At 34.8% G+C, this 22,095-nt stretch overlaps 1 protein-coding gene across 1 annotated transcript in view; it reads left to right on the top strand.

Annotated features, from left to right (window-relative positions):
• Positions 1-22,095, top strand: part of VPS13B (vacuolar protein sorting 13 homolog B) — a 418,175-nt gene that overhangs the window by 181,073 nt on the left and 215,007 nt on the right. Inside the window, 2 exon segments of the mRNA XM_050315121.1 lie at positions 7,607-7,754; positions 19,464-19,591. Coding sequence (XP_050171078.1) covers positions 7,607-7,754; positions 19,464-19,591 — 276 coding nt within the window.

Here is a 22,095-nt window from a genome sequence, read left to right as displayed (position 1 = left end):
ACCTCAGCCTTTTCCAATAGGAAAAGAAGCTCATAATTTTCCTGACTTAATATCAACGTGTATTCCTATAGATAATGAAATATTTTAGCTGGCTCTTTTTTAGCTTTTTTGTTCTCCCACTCCTTTCCTTTTCTAAACTCAAGCGAGCACAAGAATTTAATAAAGATTACGTAATTCTTACATGATATATGCACATTTTTCTGAAGTGTTGTATGTTGATTTCATATCTAACAGCTCTGAATAATGTGTAAGAAGAAAAAAATACAGTTGTTTAGTGTCAGAAAAGGTAAAAAAAGGCCAACAAACCACAGATTGGTAACAGGGACAGGATGAGGTAAGGAAACAATATTTGATATCAGGAGAATGTTTTCACCTCATCATCAGCTGATGATCTTTCCAGATAATAAGTGTAGGAAATATTACATGCTACCTTGTCTAAGAAAAGACACTACTGGTATACCTTTCCTGTTTGGACCACTGTACTGTGTGTACAGTGTGCAGTAAGCAACACCAACCTTTGCAAACTGATGGATTTAAAAAAACCCAAAAAATCCCTCAGAACACCCAAAACATGCTGCATATTAAACTGGCAGGAATTGCTGGGACTGATTTTATTAAGTTATACTGTTTATTTTTAGTAATAATAAGATGAAATAACTTGAATCTTGGGGCAGACCAAAGAACAAACTTTATAAATCAAAGTACTGCAGCTTAAAAATATTTTCAAAATCCTCAGTTTTTGACTTGTAAGCTAAAGACATCTTAGAGATGTTTTAGTTCAACCTCTTCTGAGCATCATGCCAATTAAGACAAACCAAATTCTTAGTTTGAAGGAAAAACCTCAACAACCAGAACTTGCTAAAATCACAGAATCATAGAATGGTTTGGGTTGGAAAGGACCTTAAAAATCATGTAGTTCCACCCCCCCTCGTCATGGAGAGGGACACCTTCCACTACACCAGGTTGCTCAAAGCTCCATCCAATGGCTTAATGTATATGTTAAAAAAGAGTGAATTTGTCATACCATCTTATTATTAACCTGTCATCTGATAGTAATAATGGTCAACTTTCTAGTGTTTAATATGGCAATAATGAATTAAGAAATATACTTTGAGATTTTCTCTGCTTTATTACAATCCTGAAGAACAGGTGAAAACTATTCTGGAGAAAGTTATTCCATGGTATATGTATTTTTTTGTACTGACATTTGTCGTGTTATAACTGTGAAATAGAAACACTAAGGAAGATTTAAAGATGTCAATATATGTAAGAAATATTATGTTGGACACGGGTAAATTTTTTGAATGTGAATGTTTTGCTCTTCAGGCCTACATTCTAAGAACTGATGCGTTAATAAGAAATCTGATAAAAATGTAATTATTATGGCTTATATACTGTCCATGTGGCTGCCAAAGGAAAATTAGTATGAGCCAGAAATATTGCACTCCTATCTATACATCCTACATTGAATCCACGTATTTTACATTATCAGTGTTAAATATCACATTTCTGGTTCCCCGAATTTGTTAGATTTCTATGAAATATATTTGCTACCACCATTTTTTTCAGTAGCTGATAATAATCCATGAAGTTGTAGCAGCAAAATCAAAATACATCCCTACCCTGCTTGGGGAACTGATGAATCTGTGCTAGATTTTAAGCAGAGTGTAAATTGACACAGAAGTTTGAATTGGTTTTGGTTTTAAATGTGTCAGCCAAAACTGGTGTTAATTTTTAAGAATACTTCGTTTGTATGGATTGGTTTTGTAAAATGAGCTTTATATGTAGCAGCAACCAGTGTGATAGCATAGGATGTGCACCAGTTCTGTAGCTCAGCATATCTATGAATGTCTGCTTAAACCCCTTGTGTTTCTTTGGTCTGAATGCCCTGTTGAAAAGGTATGCAGACCAAATACCTTTGATATCTGAATGCCATAAGGCATTTTTTTAATGCCTTATGAAAGGTTAGTTAGAATTTGAGAGAGATATCACTATGGAGTGTGACTTCTTGTGTATGAAGTTTAGAGCCTCTTAACATTGCCTTCCAATTAAAAAGGAACACAAAGCCAAATTTAAGGCCTAGTTTCCAGTAATTTAATGTTTTATTTTGACTATTTTTTGAAGATTTTTTTTTCTTCAGGTGTGTCTTGTAACAGCAAGGCCTTGTTTCTAGTGACCTTTAGATATTTTTGATATTTGAGTATTTTTGAAGATGTTTTCAGATGTGGCTTTTTATTTTTGTAAACTAATGGTGTTTTCTGTGTATTTACTCTCTTATAAAAGCCCATACTTAGCTTTGCACGGATAAAAATTGGAAGAGTCTGTTTTCCTTGGTAAAGAAGCCTGAGCTGTACTCTGATGTGAGACATCAGATATGTGTGATGCTGTTTGCAGTGAATTTATAAATGAGCATGTCATCTTTCTCAAAGACACATTACTGTAAAACCTTCATGGCTTCTCAATACTTTTCTTTCACTATGCATTCCTTTAAGATAAAATGAGTAATTTCAGGGAAGACTAAGCTATCAAAAATGTCTATATATAGATACATAATATGGCTGCATAGTTATGTCATTTTTGGCTGTTCCATGCATATGCATGTGTTATTACCTAATCTAATGAGTATTTCAGTAAAAGAGAAAAAATCTAAGCTCAACAGTTCAGGGTGAATATCCTTAGCTGTATACAGGAACAACTAAGAAAAATACATTGCACCTCTTCCAGATTCATTATGCTTTATAGCACTGGAATGTAACACACCAACATGAATCCAGAATCCAAATTTCTCTCTTTCCATAAACGTCTCCACCATGGAAGACTGTGCATCTGAATTCAAAACCCAGAATTTTTCCTCAGCTGGGTGGCTAAATTACAGAATTCATCATTAACAATTCGATGTAATCAATTTTTTTCCTTCTACTCTTCTTTTTCTCTGCTCATTTTCTCTTTTCACTACCCTTATATTGGGAATTTTACCTTGTTACAAAATCTTTTCACTGCTTTGTGGAAAGTTCATTGTGAGCTGTGGGTATTATCCATCTCAGTGGTGTACTTTGGGCACTTTTTCATTCAGAAGTCTGCACCAGCGGTCTCTCTGGAATTTTTTTACTGAGGTGAAATAATTTTATCATCATGACTTGGTCTGTAGACTCTTGCAGAAAAAGTTAGTCCTTTAAATTGGTCTGTCTTAGAATGACTTCTGGTATATTGCACATCTTTGGTTCTTTAAGGGCCAAGTGATTCTGATAATGAATGAATGACTCAATATAAGAGTAAGTTTCAGTACCCAAACTTAAGATTTTCCATGTTGCAGCAAAGTTGGCTGTTGAGGGCAGAGCTGTGTTGCCTAGTTTCTCTTTTACCTTGATAAATATCCAGAAAGGCTTTGATAAAACAAGCACGTATCTACAGTAGACACAATTATCTTCTTGGTGTTCAAAGACTTCTCAAATTATAAGAGGTTTTGATTTCTGATACTACTTGCAGGTCAGGAACACTGTGTTTATCCCTGTCAGAATCTGTCACCTCTTACCCCACGGAAAGCAATCATGTCTCTAAAGGATACAGGAGTGAAGTTACAGCTTGCTTGGGAAACTAAAGCTACTTGGGACTCAAACCTTATATGTTCTAGTTTCAGAGGCCCCTTGAAACTGCTGATGGAATGCTTTCATCAGTTGGTGAAAACAAGGGGATTCTTGGCTGACACCAGTTCATTGCATAAGTTTGGGAACATTACAGCTAATCAGAGATTGGTCCCTTATCCCAGCAGAGCACTTTTCCAAACATACCTGAAATTCCTACCTGAAGCGGTCACAGAATTTCATCTGAATTAGCAAATTCATCTGCCAGGAAAGAAGGTGCTTTGTGGACCCCAAGGATTAGACATGCCTAGGCTTTTTATTTAGCAATTAATTTCAATTAATTAATTTCAATTGGGAACTAGGCCTAATGCCTAGTTTTGTTTGAAATCTCTGAAGCAGTTTATTATTAATCTCAGAAATCAAAACAATTAAATGTAACTCTGCAGTCAAGCATTGTTTGTGTTTTCATGACAGAAGAACTTCTTGGAAGGTGGGCAAGGTAGATTCTCCTTGCTGTTGCAGCTCGTTCTGGCACAGCTTGGACAGTCTTGTAACACAGGTAAATACTTCTTCTCTAAGGTAGTTAGTGATTCCATGACAGTGATCTTAGATGTTCCATAAACACCGTATCTTGAGTGAAACTGCCATCTGTCCCCACTCCAAAGACTTCAGTAATCTTTCTTCCTGCTTGCTGGTTGCAGCTCCTGCACATGTACACGTCCATCTGTGTGCATGCAGCATCCACCTTATGGGATAGCTGGGTTTGGTACCGTTTCAAATATCAACCCATGTCTGGACTGATTCTTTTGAATTCGACATTTCACAAGCCAATGCTTCATGTTTTTTCTTTTGATGGTAATAGTTAATTTCCCATCTTGGAATATTCTTTTGCCTTTGGTTTGTTATCAGGGAGGTGACTGCATAGGCATCCCTCAAATGAACGTTACTCATCTGCTCTGTTGGTCATGTCTTTTGTAAAAGTGCATTTCTTGTGTTCTCAGATCTGCCTGCAGTCTCTTTAGGCTCACACTTGTGGGAAATTATAATTCAGAAATAAAATATTTAATTACAAAAAATCCCAAGAAAAATAAAATATTAATTCACCTCAGGCAAATTTCCACTAGCCCTCTTTACAGGATATTTTAGCTTTAGTTGGTTGGCATATCTCCACATAAATCCAGGAAATACTTGGGGCTTAGTATTTCTGGCAGGTTAGTTTATAGCTAGTATTGTTCTGAGCCTTTCTCTGATTTTAGATCTTTATCATTTCCAAAGTCATGTTGACCAGACAGTATGAATTAAAAAAAACCAACTGGTATCTGTTGATCCACTTGCGTGCATAAATAGCCTATATGTATGTGCGTGTTTTGTGTGCACATACTTAACATGGTGTGTAATGTCTTAGATTGTTTATGCCAATAAAAATTAAATTCAGAAAGGATAGCTTTTCTGTAGTTTTTCAGCCTCTGCTTAAAAACTTAATTGTAATAATTGTACATGAAAAATAATACAATTTTTTATTCTGAATTCTATGAATTGTAATTAATTTCATATTCTGTATATAATAGTCACAGAACATTATTGCATTCATAAAACTGTGATCAGTATTCTAGAACAGAATCTGATTTTGACTTTGTGTCAACAAAATAACCTCATATAAATGTTGCCATAGTTCCAGAACTTTATTACATGCTCTTTATCTTCTTTATAATGCTACCAATTAGTAACCATAAAGCTTAATCCCAAATAGGTGTATTTAAGATTTACCACATACTACTTTACAGCTAGTTTTTTTGGATTCTTGTGATGAAATTCTTACGATAACACTTGCCTGCAATGTCTCCTTTCCCATCAGATTCAGCTTCTCCTACAGCTGTGGGGCTCTTGTCATCTGCTATTTCCCAAGCCACAATTTCCTCATCAGTTTGTGGCTAAAACCCAAATCTTGATGATCCTTTTCCATCTAGTTCAACGCTGATCTTTCATCTTCTGCATTCTTTTAACCAGAAATCTTTTGCCAAAAACCTGACAAGATTGTACTGGGCGTCATCAGCAGCAACATCAGCCTTGATTTCAGTGAGCAAAGATAAAACAGCTGTTTCATTGTCCAGATCAGCACTCAAGCACTCAATATATGTTCATAATTTTTTCCAGCTTTTTCTGGCTGTGATAGCCTTGATGTTTTTCACTCTATGACTAGTAGTGTAACTTATTATATTTTGCTGATTCGTTTCTTTAGTGGTTCAGAAATAGATACTGCTTCTTCAGACAGTATTTCTATCCTGTTGTCTTTTGAACTGTTCTGTATTGCCTGCATTCATTCTTCAGAAATTCTTGCTTCACTTTGGCAAGTCAATGTTCTTGCAATGTTACATCCAGAATAGCCAAATGATGGCTCAGCAGTTGCCATCATGGGAAAGGTGCAGATGGCTTTGCCTTGTGAAAAGTTGTATCAGATAAATGGCTAGGTTTTAAAAATTAGTGAAAATAAGTGATGTAAAGTGACTGATGGAAGTTTAGAAAACTTCAGCCCCTCTCCCTGTATGCATGTGGGAAGTATTTCTGTGGTGTATAGCTTGTCTTCTCAAAGCTGATGGAGATTTTTGATGCTAGAGGACACCGAAGTGGCATGTTACTATGTTCCAGAGCAATTTTTTTGTGCTTTTGGAGACAAAATTATTGACTGTACATTCAGAGGGAGGAGAGATGAGAGTTCTGTTTGTCATTGACATTAGTCTTTTTCTATTAACTTTGCGTACCACTGTATATATAAGTTGATTGTTTTCACTGGAATAGAATTAAATTGTCTTTCTTATTTTAATTTACTTTTATAGTGGAAAATGATGAAGGCGTTTGGAAGTCATTCTCCTTCAATTAAATGATTTTTCTGTTTGTTTTGGGGTTTTGTATGTGTGCACATGTTGCACACTGCTTGATTCAGTGATCTGTTTTCTATTGGAGAAAATTTACAAGCACATTGCCTGCCTCACACGAATTTGTTTCCCACAGAGATTCCTAATGCAATGTGTGAGGTTTCTCATTACGCAGTTATATGGATTACATTTTCACTCCAATAAGAACAAAATTAAATTACACAAAAATTAAGATGCGTATAATCCTAATGTCTGATCTTTAGAAAAAGCTTTTGTCATCTTTAAATGATAACTCTCTGCAAAATCAATGGTAGAAATATTTTGCTTTTGTCAACTGTGATGCATCTGCAGTTTACTTAGCAGCTGATGCTATGGCAAAATATTAAGAGCCAACTGGACAGCAACATTGAGGATCAAAGTTTTTTTAATAATTTTGTCTTTTGTAGCTTTCATTAATAAAAAAAAATTGCAACAAAGCCAATGGACTGTGTTCATCAGTGGACCTCCAGTTCCATAGCCCACATGGTTTAATACACATTGTTCTTTTCTAATGTTAAAATAATGATGCAGTCCTTCAAAATAGGTTTTAATGCCTTTGGTTTTGCCTAAGTGTTGCATTTAGAGCAGATATATGCATGAAAGACAATATAGTTCAAAATTGGTCGTTGTCAGTTCAATTTTATACTTAAAATGTGAGGAACAAGCACAATAATGTACAACTAGCAAAACACCTTTTATTTTGAAGCTTAATGGAAGTTATAAATGTCTTTGTCATCTTCATATGTGGCTTGAAGTTTTCAATTTCCATTAAGACATTCAGATAATTATTTTACTTTGGTGATCAGCAAAGTTTGTGCATGTGCATCTCGGTTGGCTAAAAACCATTGTATTTTAAGTTAGTTATATTTCACTCTTTTGTTTTCATAGATTTTTTCTTCAGACTAACAGGACTGAAATTAAGAATTAGAGGTGCAAGTCTGAATGCAGCATTTCATAATCGAGTTTTTGGAATACTTGTGCTCCAATCAGTGTTTCAAGTTTTCTTCTGTACATTTCAAAATATGTAGTTTGACATGCTTCTCATGACGGTGTCATAATCCAATATTAATTTGTTTTGGTTTTCAGTGGTTCACAAGGTACTTCTTTTTCTAGCAATCTGTAGGAGCTGTTCCACTTGGTGTGTCAGTAACTCGGAAAAAAGAGGATGAAGCATCAGTTGGAAGTGCACCTTTGGCAAGGCAGCAATCAAATCAAGCCTCTGAGTATGCCAGCAGTCCTGTCAAAACAAAAACAGTAACAGGTATGATCACTTAATTGAACCTAGCCTTTCTGCAGTTGCAGCCTCCCAGTAACATACCTTCACCACTGAACAGCATCAGCTGTGCAAATACTGTGGAACAACTTTCAGCACTAAAGAACTTACAGATTTTTTAATAAAAAATAATCAAATGTAGAACTTTGAAATACATGTTTATTTTTTTCTCATTTTCATTTAGTGCTGTCTTTGGGGCCCTGATAATTTCGTGTAATACAATTTTTAAAGTGAGATAAATGAGATTTGCTTTCAATAGGATATCTGCCATTTGCCTTGATACTTAGTCCATAATTTTGTCAGACTTCACTGTGATTAACTTCTGATTTCACTCGGTCTGTTTGTATTGCTTAAAGTATGGCATGTATGGAAGTCAAGATTTGTGCATGAAAAGTTAAAATTGATTGTTTTCAAAATCACCCATAGAAAGTGCATTTGTTGGCACTTCTGTTTCTGGACTTCAAGAAACTATTTAAGTTTAGGAGTATTTTCTGACTGCTTCAGGGTCTAAACTGAAACTTTGTTATCACTAATCAGGATGATATGGTTTTCTGGAAATTTCTAGTCTATTTATTCATATAGTACTGTCTGCAAGTAGTAAAGGAGGTGATGATCCAAAGAAAATTACTGTCAAGCTGAGACATTTATTGATCCTTATGAAATACACTATGCAAATTCTAGTTTCCTTTGCATTGTTGTTTATTTCCAGATAATCACAAAGTACTTCAAGATGTTGTCTGCTGAAACTAAGATTACAGTATTGTCCATTAGTGGTAGAGTTAAATGCTGTTTTGGGATAAAGGCCTATTTTGATAAAAAGGGCTAAAACCAGAAAATCTGTTTGCTGAATATTAGTGGGTTCAGGTGTTATCATTGGTAGTAAAACAATAGATAAATATCAAATACTTCTATTTTATTTATTAAAATTTTTCATTTTTACCATTTGTCCATTTATTTTTACCATTCATTTATGCATTTCCTTCATTTATGCCTAATATATAGGGAAATATATATGCCCATATAATTACTTGACTGTATCAAGCATATTCCTCTTTTAACTGTATTTATCATCTGTTCTGCTGTATCAATATAATGTTTTTTCTTCTTGAGGTTAATTCTACCTGTGCCTGCAAGGCACAAAGTGTAATTCACTAGAGAAACTTTTGTAATTTTGAATATTTGACTCAAAGCCAGCTATTTGCATAAACAGATTCTAAATTAGTTTTTTTATTACTGATTTATAAAAAGTAGGCATATGATTTGCAGAAGTAGCTTTGTACTCAGATTTTGAAAATCAGTGTTCCAGTCTGCTACCTGTCCAGCTTGGTAGACCTTTTTGTTTTTCAGCCTTTGTTCTTCACCTTGAGTATTATATTTTCTGTAGTAAAGATCACACCAGAATTGTCTGCTAAAGGAAAACATTATCATTCAAAATCTAGGAAGGCTGTGGATGTCAGTTTTGTTATTTGGGCGGCTTTTGTGTGTGTATGAGAAATAACAAAATGAAATTATAAATTATAAATAACATCATAAAAGCAAAATAAGGGTCCACCTTTTAAATTGAAGTCAATGTCGAGATCTGTTTTCAGTTACTTAGTACAACACATTTATGGAAAAATTAGAAGTTCATTTGTGGATTTCATTTGTGTTAACTACCACTTACTTTATTCAATCAGTTTATCAAATAAGTTTAGCCTAAGTGCTGAGGATTTTTTGAGATTAAGTAGATATTTGGCTTCTCTATTAAACAATTTTGCAGCAGAGTTTAATGCTGTGAAATGAAAGGTGATGGTACTAATTCTCTCAAGAGATAACATTGACTAAGCATTTTCTGTTTTGATTTAGAATCAGTCTTTTAAAGAATTGTTGAATTTGGTTGCATTGATTGTCAACTGTTAAAAAAATGCCTGAAAAAGCTGGAAAACTTGTGTGTTAAGGTAAAGGCAGTTTAATAGAGGAAGCACAAGCCCCATATGCAAGCACAGCAAAATAAGACATTAATTCCCTGCTTTCCATGGACATGTAGGTACTCAGCCATCTCCAGGAGAGCAGGGCCCCATCACATGTAATTGTTACTTGGGAGGAGAAACCCCATCACTCCAAACATCCCCCCTCTATACATACTGAGCATGATGTCCCATGGTATGGGATATCCCTTTGGTCAATTTGGGTCACCTGTCCTGGCTGTGTCTTCTCTCAACCTCCCAAGCACCCCCACCTTCCTTGCCAGCGTGGCAGTATGAGAAGCAGAAAAGGCCTTGGCTCTGTGTATGCACTGCTTAGCAATAACGAAAACATCACTGTATTATCAAACCTGTGTTCAGCACAAATCCAAAACACATCCCCGTACCAGCCACTCTGAAGAAAATTAACTCTACCCCAGCCAAAACCAGCACACCTGTGTTTTAATAAGTTTATGTGTTTCTTATACTCTGGAGATGAAATGGCAGGTGTAACATACCTGAAATATTTGATAGTTACGTGAAAAAAAGGTGAATTCTAAAATGGATGTCAAGGACTGAAAGCATTGTATAGTAATGAAATTAATTAAAAGGTTGCCCTTTCTGCTGCAGTGAACCACAGAGATTTCCCTTAATTAAAGAAAGAAAGGAGAGTCATGTCACATTGCAGTGCCAACAGGCTTGTTCTCTGTGTAGCCTCCTGCAGCTTCATGCCTGTAGAGTTGTCTTGTGCCAGGTTTGTCAGAGTTGGCTTTGTGGTGGAAGATTCAGGGCTCAGTAGAAGCTAACACGTATTTTGTGTCGCATAAAAAAGCTCTCTGATTATGAAGCCACCAGTTACAGTGGTTAGAAAAGGTTACACAGATGTGAGTGTGAAAGGTGAAATCTCGTTCTCAGAAAGTTTCAGTGGATCCTTTCTTTCACAATTTCTTTCTTTACAGCTGTATAATGTGTTGGAATATGGCGAATATGACTTTAGTTCATTGCACTAAGAATAGAGTGCCTGTGATTCTTCTCCTTTCTAATTCTTCTGGGTCCCCCTTTCACTTAAATTCCTTTCTTTTCATTTCATCTACTTTCTGACAGAGTATTCTTTTATTATATGTGTCATTGTTTTAAACCAGGAATACTACACTGATCATAGATCTAGGACATATACTACTACCTATGCTACAAGCCCATTCTAGGTAAAGAGGCAATGATTCTTGTAAGCCTCATATTTATTAGTCATCAAGGCTCTAGTTACATGTGTTTTAAATTGTCAGAAAACTGAGATCCTAGATTGATAACATGTACATATGCATAGTTCTTACAATTTTAAAGAGATTTCATCTTAAAATCGTGATAATTTTGGTGGTAATTTTGAATTAATTCTTTTCAAGTCTAGCATGATCTCAAGAAGTCACTCCCTTGAGAACTGTTAGAAAGCAACCCTATGTACTAGATGAAAGCAGTTTGTAATCACAGCTGTAAAATGATTTAAAACATCGATCTTGAGTTCAGTTTATTAGTTAATGGCTGCTGAGACCTTGCCAAAAATGAAGCATGGGAAAAGAGCAAACCTGCTATTTATATGGTATCTGTCTGTGAATATCATGGGTTTCTGTTCTTAAGTCTCAAATTGTAGTTATTTATAAATCTCCTTAACCACAGAGGCTTCAAAAACAGAGTAAGATAATAGAATGTATGGTTTAAATTTTGTATGATGTGGCTGTGAACAAGCAAGGTGATAAAGATAATTACAAAAACTTTACTTCTGTTTCTTTCTCCACCCACTTCTCCCATTCTCAGCAATTCAACAGCTTCATGTTAGTTCAGTAAAAAGTGATTTGCAGACCCATAGTTGTGCATAGAGGTATAGCTCTTATGCCTGGATAGTTGCAAAATGGTTGCTGTATGTGTGTGTAATTATGTAACATATGTAGCATGCCTATACAGGAAGATAGTATGGGCTGCAGTAGATGGATAGTGCAATCTTTGAAAGCTGTCTTGTGTACACTATTGAATAATGGTTACAACTGAAGTGCCTGTGTTCACACATTCAAGATGGGTGCTTGTTCGTTACTAAAATAACCCATACGTTTCATTTATATTTATTAAATTATTATAATATAATATTTTCACTGCGTTTGAAAAACATAGTAACATTTTCCATGATTGAAGATGAAATCGGGTTGTGTAGGGTTTTTTAGTTGGGTTTTTTGTTTTTTTTTTACCACCTGCTAGAGAGGTCTTTTTGTAGTCAGTGTAGTGAAATTTCATTTCAGCAACATCTATCAGTGTTTGGAAGTCACTGTGATATCCCAGATACAAATTTGATGCTGTCTTGTGAGATGTAACCCAGTGACTATGTCATGTAATTTTTCAGTAACAGTGGAAAAGTAGTCTCACATATGGTCTTGTTATGAGGAATGCCTTTAATGGAAGGAGCTACTTACAGAAGCTGAAAAGGTTATTAATTTTTTTCTCACTCAAAATCCTCAAAGTTGACTTTTTTTATAGCCACAGAACAGGTAGGTAAGTGGAATTTAATGTATCATCTAATAAGTTATGACATTTCTGGTAATAGTAGGCCCCATAACCTGTTAGAAAGGCATCTGAAAACTGAATGCCTTGTCCATAACTGAACATACACTCGTCACATAAAATTTTGCTGATCCCTGTTATGCAACAGCGAGATGTTTGTCCATGGCACAGGTGGTGACTGCATTTCAGCCATGTCATGAGCGTACATTAGACCTGCAAACGCAGGCAAGTGCTTTTCACCACTGTGTCTAGCACCTGATTGCTCCGTTTAGGTGTCTGGTGGACAAATTGCAAGGACATTTGCAAAAGAGAATTAAACAGTGGTGTGTTCAGGGCAGCATTTTTTGATAGACTAGGTCTGCAGGTCACACAGCTCACTGGTCTTTTAATTCCACTACAAATTCAGTCTTAGTCCCAAGTTCGAAGCTGAGAAGAGAATCCAGCGTTGTTTCATTCTGCAGGAAGTGTCAATGTGTTGCGTAAGGGCATGGAGAGAAATATAGGACATGAAAGCGCTCCAGTTTGGAAAAAATCTCTTGTGTTTCTGGAACACTCTTTCAAACTATTGTTCTTACAGGGAAATAAGTCAAGAGTTTGAAAGTTTTGTAAGTACCCAGTTACACCTAGTCTACTTTTCATTGGTATTTCAAGTAGATGGAGGACGGTGTCATAACAAGAAAGTTGAAAATTCTGTCTTAGATGGCCTTTATGTTCTCTGTCCTGTATAAATTGCCTGAATTCTGGTAAGGACAGAGCTCTTGTTGGCAATTTCTAGCTGCTTTACCCTGTTTACTTATTTTCCCAGAACTTGTAGAAACATAGTATCTTTGAAATATTTATCCTGTTGAATTTGATTTATATTGACCAACCAATGCAAAAAGAGTTACAAAACAAGCTAATTATTTGCATTCGATAAGCACAGAGTATAGGCTTGTATAAACCTTTTTTCCATAGGAAAACATGCAAAGAGCAATCTCCACCTTTCCTTTGAATCACTTCCTAATATTTGAGAGTGTAGTTATAATAAAATTTAAATTGGCCATTAAATACTGATAACTGAAATTTCTTGGTTGTTATGGGAAGTGTTAGTAATTCAATTTTGAAAGCTTTACTGCAGTAATTCTTAAAATTCCTTAAAAGTATACCTGAGATATTTCTGAACCACTGTTAAGTATTCCTCCATGAAACTGGAGAAAGATGAGGCTTTAAATGTAGACAGGTCCAGACAGACTGATGTCGTTATTTGAGGCTTCATTTTAAGTTTAAAAAGTGTCTACTGAGTACAGTGTAGCAGAATAGGACCTGTACTTAGCAAAAATGGATGCAGTTACTAGTTTTTTCCCCCTTAAAGCCCACCTAGAATGCTTAATTAGGTTCATGCTAAGATGAACATAATGCGTTGGAACGCCAAAAACTGGCAAATGTGAGAGAAGTCTGGCTGGTGAGAAATCAATGGATTATCTGAAGTATTTGAATTAGTAGGTCACTATTTCTGCTCAATGAAGTGAATGATTATTGTTTATTCATGCCTATTAGGAAATGTATGATGATTAATTTGGGAAGATGAATGAAATTAAAAAGGTACTAAATAGGTTAAGTAAAATATAGGAGTTTAAGTCTGACACACATTTATCTAGGGTGCCTGAAAACACTGGGATCTTTATAAAATGGCTTTAGTTCCTGAAAGGATTATTTAAAAGGAAGGTGTCAAGGCACAGGTGATTTATAGAAAGTTTTAAATGGCTGGACAATCACATGTCTGTATCAGAAATGCATTATTCTGAGTTTTTTTAGCTCGTAAAATGTCTGACTTTTTTGTTATGGCTGCACAATTTCTTCAGTTCACTGGGTGGATTTCAAAACTATGGATCTCAGAAACATTAGTAACTCAAAGCCAATGTAGTATATCAAACATTCTTTCTGTATGGAGAAATTCAATGCTGAGAGAGAAGAAAATTGATAGTTTATTTTTAGTTTATATTTATAAGACTGAGGAACTTTTCATGTATTTTTAAAAAGGCAGAATACTAGGCAGAATTTATCAGGACTTACTGCATATCTAAAGGCTGAAATTCTTACTTGATAGTATAAATTGTATTTGAAATGGTAAGTGATATTAAGAAAAAATTCAGGTATGGACTTTAGATATGAACACATATATATCACATTTCTATAATTACTAGTATAGTAGCTTAGTTTGGCCTCTGAATGTCTGTTATTGATTTGTACAAAAGTGTCAGTCCTTTCTTATTTTTGTTCCCAGAGCAAAATAGGTATTTTTTGCCAGAAATAGTGCTGCAATCATTAAGAATTCGGTGGGAGAAAATGCTGACCACAGCCATTCCCTGGCCAGCACACACTTTCACACAGAAAGATCCTTTCGGATTGCACAACAGTGTTAATATCACATTTGTCTTTGTTTCCTGACAGTGTGTTAAAAGCCTCTGTATTTTAACACTTACTCTGCTGCTAAGTCATCGAATGGTCGTGCAAATTCAGTCACTGCACCTCTCTGCTGCCGTTTCCCTGGGTATAAAGGACTCGCTCTCACGAGTTGTCAGGGACTGTGTGGGTGCAGTTATCATCTTGGTAAATAAAAGTAGTGTGTTATCTGTACTATTAGTAAAGTACAACGCAAAAATGCTCAAAGGCCAGTAATTATTTATGTAAATACTATTCAGTATACCAGCAAGTATATTGCATATTTTTATAAGCTTAAAAGAATTTCCTGCTGTTATTAAAGTTAGTTAAGTACTGCTGTTATTCTCAAACATCCTGATGAAGAGTGCAGACTTTAAAAAGTAATTATCATAGTCTATCCTTGCAGAAAAAAACCACAGTTATATGAATAATTCAAATATCAGTCATACAAGAATGGGGATATGGGGAATAACTTCTCTTATAACACTGCAAAAATAAAATATGAGTATTTCTGAAAGACTTCTGAAGAGCATTGGCAGTTCAGATAATTGGTAAATACAGGTTTTTGGTTTGTTTTGCATATAAAGAAACCAGTTTATCTTCTGTAAAAAATAGTATATATATGTATACATACATACATATATATATATGTCTGTAGACCATTTTGGTTTTTTTCAAGGTTGTTTGAAGTTTTCATTTTTTTCCTCCACTGCATTTTGATCTCATTTCTATTGCCTTAGACCCGTGATCAGTTCCTTAAGAGTTTGCATTTGTTGCAAGCATCTTAGTTTTGGGGTTTTTCATAGAAATTCATGTCTAATGCATGAAACTGAATACATATTAAAGAAATCCCAATGATTACTTTGACACTATGCAGACCACTGATTTCCTTTGATTTCTTTTCTTCCTTTAAATACTGTTAAATAACGTTCATGTGTTTTGCTATCATAGCCTCTTAGTAACTATGGCTAGTTTGCAGCGTTTTCCTCAGCTTAGCTCCCTTCTGATGTGTGAGAACCTTTATGACAGATGATGGGATGTGGGAGGGAAAGCTCACCCAGCTTGTTGAGGTCACGTGGCAGACTCAGGTTTCTGCTGTGGGTGTCTGTCTATGGACCTGTCTTGAAGCAGGAGCTCTTTGAGCTTTTGGGGATTACTGAAAGCATGGGTTTGCTTGCAGCAAGGTAACCTTTTCCGATGAGAAAGAAGCTGCTGACTTCCTAATGCATCAGGTATCTGAGGCACACAGTGGGACAGGAAAAATGAGTTGTTTTGTGCCACGTGATAGATCTGTACCAAGTAGAAATGAGGAATAAGGTATTAGCATTGTATTTTAGCTTCCTCCAGTTTAATTGCTAGCTATAAGAGAGAGGAGGAACTGAAAGAATGAGGCCAGCAGTGAGGACATATTATCAATATGTTATTCTTCAATTCCATAGGGGAAGATCTCTGATCTGTATCTCTTTTGCTTTGATTTATTTTAGGAAATGTCCATTTGTCCAAAATCTTCAAACTTCAGAAGTTTTCTTTTGCCTTTTCTGTTTCTTAGATCAGAGAATATTAATAGCCCAGAGTAGCATCATTTTCCCAAAAGTTCTTTTTATTTTCAAAGTGTTTTTATTTTATGGATCAGACTTGTAAAACAACTTGTTCCCTGTAGTCTAAAAAACACAAAGAAGGAACATGTATCTAAGAAAGACACCTCTAACTAGAATTTATACTTATAGTTTGGCTTGGTGACCTCTCCTACAAAGTGAATCCTTTAATGATTAATTTTTTCATATTGCCACTTTTAATTCTCTGTGTATTTTAACCATAATATATGAAATTAATTATGAAAACTACTCCTTCTGGCAGCTCAGTCCTGATTGATCTGATCAGTTCTTTTTAAAAAGTTTGTTCATTACTGTTTTGTTCTGAAACTGATGATGAGTGTGGCAGCTTCTGTAATTGATGTGTATATGTTTGCAAACATACCAGTTATAGGTATCTCAATTATAGGGTAATGGAATATAAGAGTAGGAATATTTTATGTTCCTGTACACTGGTTTTCTTAAAACTTCTATTTGTACAACCTGAAGCAGCATCCCCTCCATTGTGTTGATTTGGGTTTTCCCCCTTCATAAATTTCCAAGTGTTTCATACAAATCTCATTTTCTGTCTAGTGATTGCTGACTGGCATCTGGCTTCAACACAAGGCTGATTACAGTGCCAGGAAATGTTCTGAGGTTTTCAATTCAGTAGTAGCTAAGTAACATAATTATTTTAGGAAATTAACCTTCTTACCAAGACAGATGGAGCTGATCCAGTCTACGTCTGCTATAGAGGACCAGCCAAACACACATGGTAACCACACCTGACAGGCTCTTAGCAAGTGTCATCTACTGATGTCCTTGCCCAACAGGGAATTAAGATACTGTTCTGTCCCAGCATCCCTTCAGGCAAAACTCTGGGATTTACCAATACAGGAAAAAAATTAAAAGAGGACTTCTTTGTTCTGTTCTCTTCAGGAGATACTTCTGTGCTTGTCTTTCCCCTATTTCTTATTTCTTTTCTATTGTCCATGGTTTCTGGTTGAATAGTTTCCTATCCCTTTTTTTTTTTTTTTTAATTTTGTCTTTTGGTTGAGCATGAGGGGTTACAGTGAGATTATTTTCTATCATGGATATTTTTGTATTTTTATCAGCTCTGCAAGTTTCAGTTACATATATGAAAAGAAACAAGTGCTACTTCAGTCAGCAAATTTTATTTTTCATTCACAAATTGTTGTTTCTGGCTATTCACCCTATTGAGAAAGATATTAGTGGAGTGTTTCCCTGCAAATAAAACATGGGAGATTGGAACAAAACCTGGCTTTAAATCCCACTCATGAGAGATGCACTTGTTCAGAGATATAGGTTGTTGATAGTCCTTGCTGAATGCATTATAGAATATGTCGGTTTCCATTGTATTTATCTATTCATCCTGACCTGAAGCATCCTACCTGTGAAATTTCCAGTCTCTCAGTGACTTTGTATGCTGTTCTCACCCTTACCCACACTTGTGTTCTAGAGTTCTATGCTTCAAAAACGCTTTTATTTTAATATTTCTTGGTACTCAGTTTGTTCCTAATTCTTACCTTGTAATACATGTAGTGTAGGGCCTGCCTACACAGAAGACAATGTGAACTGAGATAGAGTAAGAAGTTAAAGCAGAACAGCTATTCTTCCCTGAATGTCTGTTTTAACTGAATCTGTTCATAATGTGGAGGAAAGACTTATTGCATGGCATAAGTGCCCGTGTGAGAAGGTATTATGAAACAGTTACAGCATACTGCTTCTCCGTATGAACAATTTACATGTTTGTCTCTCCAGCATACGGACAACAATCATGAAAAGTTACACATTTTACATTCTCATGAACTAGTTTTCATTCCTTATCCTTCTAAGATATCCAAAATTGGAGCCAGGAATATCTGTGAGGATTAATTACACTGCAGCTATAAAAATTCTTTCACTCTTTTAACCACCTCTCTTTTTGAATGTTTGGATTCTCCATCATTTGAATAAAGTGAATGTTTCTCTTGGAGATTATTAAAAATACTGTTTGTTGAAGGATTTTTTCCTAGAGTAATGATGAAATCTAGTCTTGACAGGGAAAGAGTCACAAATTCATTCTTCCTGTGACATTAACACTGCACGCTCTTGGCAGAAATTCACCTCTTAGATGTTTCAGTTTTAAATCTCTGCGTGTTTCATTGCATGATTAAACTCTCTGAAGACTCAGTTATGCATATAAAGGAACTTATATTTTTGCTCTCCTGAGTTCAGTTGGTAGCATAGTTTTGTTTGAAGAATTTTTCTGTCATTTGCATGGCACAGATTTTTTTAGCTCTACAGTTGGTAGACATAAATTGTCATACCTGTGCTGATTGTGCATACATGTGCTGATTTTGATTTAGTTTAAATTTAAGTCATGGAGATCTCATAACTTATTCCTGCAGTTTTGTCAGTTCAACAACATGTAGGCCAAATCTAGAAATGTTTAAGAAGCTGACAATAGTTTGGTGGGTATCCCAAAACTTAAGGAAAAGGATATTCTGTAGAAGATGTCAGAGGGAACTATGTACCACTCAGTCTTCTTTTAAAGTTGTACTATGCTCATATTCAATTTAATGCTTCTGTTATATAAACTATGTTCATGTTATGAAATAATTAACAATTTAAGAAAATTTCTCTTTTTACTAGAAAAAATTGAATTTTACTGAAATATTTCATACTTTAATACCTTTAATCTTGACAAAGTAAGAAAATGGTTTAATTTTTATGCCTTGCTTTGAAACACAGTTAAGGTTTGTAATGGATTTTTTAAAGAAAACAAATTAATGTCTGTAATTAAATATGGGCTGTCTTTCACTTCTTACAATTTTAGAAAGGTGAAACCTTTATATGACACTAGCAGCAAAGTATGTGAAAACCTCTGGGATTTCTATTCCATCACCAAATAGGTTATCACACTTTGAAAATTATCTTAATTTGTTTAGGTCAAACATTCTTCATAATATTTTTGTAGCAGTTTATATTAAAGAAGTTTAAGCATCTAATTTCATTGAGCATCACATTTCTCACGAGGCTGAACCAATACAGTTGTATTGCCAGGTTTAAAACCTATAATAGACACATTGTCATGTCCACTATGAGATACACACAGTGAGAGAAAATCTCTTCTAGAATTTTAAGTAAATAATCTTGGTAAGTATATTATTTAGTTAGATATTCTTTTTATAACTGAGTTTTGTTGTTTGCATTAGAATCTCGTCCTTTGTCACTTCCTGTGAAAACCATGCTGAACTCATCTGAAAGTTGCAGAAGTCCTGAGGAAAGAATGAAGGAATTTATTGGAATAGTGTGGAATGCAGTTAAGTGCCTTACACTTCAGGTAAGATGAAAAGGAAGTGAAAAAACCCTGTGTCTTTCCAAACTTTATGATACTTTTTATGCATCCTAGTGCTTTTTATTAGAGGGTTTTTAAAGGAGCTCGCAGTTTTATTGTCTTATTTCAGTAGTTTCAAAGTCTGAGAGAATGAAAAACAAAGTACAGATTTGGGGTAAATTAAGCAAAGAATGCTTTAGATTTAGGATATTGGGTTTTGAAATACTTTGTTGTATTTGAGGGAAAGATTCTTAAAAAATTATATGAAGAAAAATTACTCATCACACTTCTCTGTATTATAAACATAAATATACACCTTTGTATCTGTAGTTAGATTTGAAGAATGCCTTCTTTTCTAAAAATACTTGAGGAAAGCATGTACGATAAATAATTTCTCAGGGTGTATGGTAAAAAATGCTGTTACACAGTGAAGGCTCAGCAGCTTACTTGTGTCCCTTGTCAAAAAGGACAAGTAGTTGTTGCTCAGGTTAAAGCTTTTGATTTTATCCTGCTCTAGGTGGTGGTTACTGATCAGTAAGAGCAGGGTATTCACATAGCAGTAGTGGTACTGTGTTAGAAGTCCAATGTTAAGATTGCATGAACAAATATTAGATCGCTTAGAAATGCTAGAAGTAAGACTGTTCCCAGTACTTATCAAGTGCTTGCTGAGAAATTACCCTAATTTAGAACTACTATAGCCTGTGCCTTTTGAACCATACATTCTATGAGATTGGTATTTTAGGTTACCCCAGTATATAGTACCAAAACTGGTTTTGCTTACAAAAGAAAAATAATCACAAGAAACCCCAACATTATAGAAAGTACTCATTGAATGCCTGTTCCTTCTTCCTACCAAGAAATATATTTATTTATGTTCAGGCTCATCTCAGAACCTGTGTCTGTGTTACTTCTCTTTCCTGTAGATAGTACTTACTGTTCACAATATTAGGAAGTTTGAAAGTTCAAATTTTGCCTGAGCAAAAACTTGAGACTTGTGACCTGATTGCAGAACATCATGAAGTTGAGGAGATGCTTCCTATTAACTGTTTAGTTTTCAGCTGTATCTTTCATCATTGTTTCATGAGTATTTTACTTGTTTTCCTTTCTTTTTAATATTATCACCACTGTAGATTAAAATGTCTAGGTAAGAGAGATAATTTGTAAACTGTTTGAAGGAAACAGTGTGTTTTTGTTATGTGTCTGGATGGTACTTAACACAGTGAGACATACAGTTTGAGTCATAATGAAGATGAAGAAGAGCTGGATCTTTTATAAATGGGGAAAGTTGAATCAGAGCTAAGATCCTCTGCTCATACATTTTTCGTGGTATGTTTTTTTGAGAGAAACCAGACAAGTGAATTTGTTTTGAAGAATGGTTAAGATAACAACCAGCTAAAAATGAAGTTTACTTGTTACTAGATAGAAAAAAAAGGTAATTTTTTTTTGAAAGCTGGTGACAGTGATAGAGGGTTTCTCAGAGAGTAATTAATTAATATATTTCTACTCTGACCTAATACAATCACAGATTAGAGCTAGTACTGGCAGAGGGTTTTTTGTATTGGGTACTTTTCCTAGTGTTTGAGGTTCTAGATTTATTTACTTTTTACAGGGATTTTTTTGGTAGAGTACTCATGCTTTCTATTTTCATCATTGTGACTATGAAATTATGTTTTTAGTTTTTATATATATTGCAATTAAACACCCCTATAAGTTGATACAGTACCTTACACACTTCTGGTGTGTTTTTATCCTTGTGCTTTGAATGTACTTGGTAAAGAATTTACCAGTATCTTGCCAGAAAGATATTGCATGTTATCAGTGAAAAGTTTCAACAACTGCAAAGAAACCTTACAGGAAAAGTTCAAGAATGTGCTTCCACACAAAGATGCAGTAGTTCTTAGTAAAATATGAAGGATTTATAGATATGCTTGCTGTTCTTTTTATTGCTGCTAGTAGTCCCTATGTCTATTTTATTTAAATATGTTTTTCAAGACACAAATGCCATTTATATAGCTTGTTTCCTTCAATACTGGCCTGAATGGGAAATTTGTGCAAGGCAATATATAGAGGGAAAGAGGATGAGGGTTATGACTGTCTTTCAATTCAAGTACTTTATTTTATTAAACATAATGTGCATATTATTAAACACATGTAAGTATATATATAGGTTAAATTCATATAGATTTTCTGTATTTTATTATTATTTGACATGAAAACGGCAAATCTCTAGAATAATTTATCTGGTTAAATGCTGGAGCACTTAGACTCTGTGGCTTTTTTTTTTTTTTTAAGCTAATTTTCATGTTCCTGGATTTTTTTAGTAGTATCATTGTAGAACAGAAAAGTCTATAGTTGTCATCAGATAAAACTGAACTTCATAAGTTAAAATCACCAAAGGATTATTCTTTTAGTGGAAGTTTGAGTAAGTAAATGAGTTTGGAACCAAAGTAACTACAAAAGTTTATTTTGGATCCAAAACTGGTACTTGCTTAGCCCTAGCCCTGACTTGC

This window comes from Myiozetetes cayanensis, unplaced genomic scaffold, assembly GCF_022539395.1.
Source record: "Myiozetetes cayanensis isolate MyiCay16 unplaced genomic scaffold, myiCay2020 scf1, whole genome shotgun sequence".
Classification (NCBI taxonomy): Eukaryota; Metazoa; Chordata; class Aves; order Passeriformes; family Tyrannidae; genus Myiozetetes; species Myiozetetes cayanensis.
This window is presented reverse-complemented; position numbering and strand designations above follow the sequence as displayed.